Source organism: Antrostomus carolinensis, unplaced genomic scaffold, assembly GCF_000700745.2.
Source record: "Antrostomus carolinensis isolate BGI_N321 unplaced genomic scaffold, ASM70074v2 scaffold29026, whole genome shotgun sequence".
Classification (NCBI taxonomy): Eukaryota; Metazoa; Chordata; class Aves; order Caprimulgiformes; family Caprimulgidae; genus Antrostomus; species Antrostomus carolinensis.
Window position 1 is genome coordinate 1 of NW_010324375.1, and position 2,506 is coordinate 2,506.

The following is a 2,506-nucleotide window of genomic DNA, read 5'->3' on the forward strand; positions in this document are numbered from 1 at the left end:
GACCCCCCCCTCAACTCATCCTCATCCCTTCCATGAGTGTCACCCACCCTACAATGCTGGGGACCACCCACCCAGACCCAAACCCAGGTGTACACATCCCCGTGGTGGTCCCCATCCCCTCCTTGGTGGCCACGGTGGCCATGGTGGCTGTCACCTACCGCTGGCTGCCCGTTCCTTCCACTTCTGCTTGTTCTCCTGGATGTACTTGCTCCAGGTGGAGCGGAACCCGCTCAGATCAGCCTTGATGTCCCCCAGCTCCAGGTGCTCGTCCAGGGACGGCTGCCGCCACTGCGAGCTGTGGGGACAGGGACAACTGAGAGCAGGGCAGAGCCACCACTGTCACCTCCCAGAACCTAAAATAGGTGGATGGCATCCACCATCTCCTCATGGGGAAGGGGAAACTGAGGCAGGATGGTGAAGCTGACCTGGTCACCGGGTTGCCCTTGGCTTTGGTGCCGTCCTCGGTGAGGGGCAGCACCATCTTCTCAGCCACATCGGTCAGCACCGAGAAGGTGGGTTCCACGATGAAGTCGATGAAGCCTGAGGTGGGGAAGGGACATGGCATTGATGGGGACAACCCCTGGTGGCTGGGGACAAGGTGGAGATGGGGACCCACCACCACCAGCACTCACCAATCTGGGACTGGGCCACCAGCGTGGAGGTGCGGTCACAGAGGGGCGAGAAGGGCAGCCCCAGCTCAGCCTCCTTGTCCCCCTGGCAAGGCAAAAGGGAGATGTGTCCCCATGGGGTGGTGGCCTCCATGTCCCACCACCCATCCCTGGGGACACGAGTGTCCTACCTGCCTGAAGAACTCCTCCATCAGGGCTTTGGTCCAGCGGCTGTGGACTGACCACTGCTTGGTGGGGTGGCTGATGTCGGCCGCGTGCAGCAGCAGTGACAGCACCTTGGACTTATCGATCCTGGGGAGGGGACCTCAGCGCTGAAACTTGTCCCCAAAATCATGTCCCCACCTCCTCATCATCAGGAACCCCCTTCCTGACCACCCCCGCTCACCGTTCCAGCTGCTGCAGCGACGTCTTCATGGACTTCACCTGCTGGAAGTGGCAGGACATGTCGGTGGCCAGGACCATCTCGATCACCAGCGCCCGCAGCTCCCTGTCCCCGGGGAGGGGGTGGGGGGGAGGGAAATGCCATCAGGGTCCCACATCCCAGCTGGGGACAGCTCTGGGGACATCCCCGAGGAGGGGGGACGGGGTCCTTACACAAACTCATCCTTGGTCAGGTTGATGAAGATGTTCATCTCGTCGTCCTGCATCATGCGGAACACGGCGCTGATGTGGTGGTTCTCCAGCACCGAGCGGTCGTTGTAGAGGATGGCACAGTCCGACCTGGGGACAGAGGGGACAGTGGCACCCTGGCACAGCAGGGGACAGCTTCAGCACCCATACCGGGCTGTATGCTGGCCATATCAGTGGTCCTTGATGTCCCCAAGGTGCCACCACATCTGTATCCTGGCTGTATTGGTGGCCCTGGGTGTCCCCAAGGTGCCAGCACATCTGTATCCTGGCTGTATTGGTGGCCCTGGGTGTCCCCAAGGTGCCAGCACATCTGTATCCTGGCTGTATTGGTGGCCCTGGGTGTCCCCAAGGTGCCAGCACATCTGTATCCTGGCTGTATTGGTGGCCCTGGGTGTCCCCAAGGTGCCAGCACATCTGTATCCTGGCTGTATTGGTGGCCCTGGGTGTCCCCAAGGTGCCAGCACATCTGTATCCTGGCTGTATTGGTGGCCCTGGGTGTCCCCAAGGTGCCAGCACATCTGTATCCTGGCTGTATTGGTGGCCCTGGGTGTCCCCAAGGTGCCAGCACATCTGTATCCTGGCTGTATTGGTGGCCCTGGGTGTCCCCAAGGTGCCAGCACATCTGTATCCTGGCTGTATTGGTGGCCCTGGGTGTCCCCAAGGTGCCAGCACATCTGTATCCTGGCTGTATTGGTGGCCCTGGGTGTCCCCAAGGTGCCAGCACATCTGTATCCTGGCTGTATTGGTGGCCCTGGGTGTCCCCAAGGTGCCAGCACATCTGTATCCTGGCTGTATTGGTGGCCCTGGGTGTCCCCAAGGTGCCAGCACATCTGTATCCTGGCTGTATTGGTGGCCCTGGGTGTCCCCAAGGTGCCAGCACATCTGTATCCTGGCTGTATTGGTGGCCCTGGGTGTCCCCAAGGTGCCAGCACATCTGTATCCTGGCTGTATTGGTGGCCCTGGATGTCCCCAAGGTGCCACCACATCGGTATCCGAGCCATACCAGTGGCTCTGGGTGTCGCCAGGGTGCCAGCACATCTGTATCCTGGCTGTATTGGTGGCCCTGGGTGTCCCCAAGGTGCCAGCACATCTGTATCCTGGCTGTATTGGTGGCCCTGGGTGTCCCCAAGGTGCCAGCACATCTGTATCCTGGCTGTATTGGTGGCCCTGGGTGTCCCCCAGGTGCCCGCACATCTGTATCCTGGCTGTATTGGTGGCCCTGGGTGTCCCCAAGGGGCCCGCACATC

General features: G+C 61.1%; 1 protein-coding gene across 1 annotated transcript in view; it reads right to left on the reverse strand.

The window, feature by feature from the left end:
* Positions 1-158: 158 nt before the first annotated feature.
* Positions 159-2,506, reverse strand: part of LOC104527260 (calcium/calmodulin-dependent 3',5'-cyclic nucleotide phosphodiesterase 1B) — a gene marked incomplete at both ends in the record, with an annotated part of 4,000 nt that continues 1,652 nt past the window's right edge. The window contains 6 exons of the mRNA XM_010170931.1: positions 159-295; positions 426-540; positions 633-714; positions 800-920; positions 1,015-1,116; positions 1,224-1,349. Coding sequence (XP_010169233.1) covers positions 159-295; positions 426-540; positions 633-714; positions 800-920; positions 1,015-1,116; positions 1,224-1,349 — 683 coding nt within the window. The remainder of the gene's footprint in view (positions 296-425; positions 541-632; positions 715-799; positions 921-1,014; positions 1,117-1,223; positions 1,350-2,506) is intronic.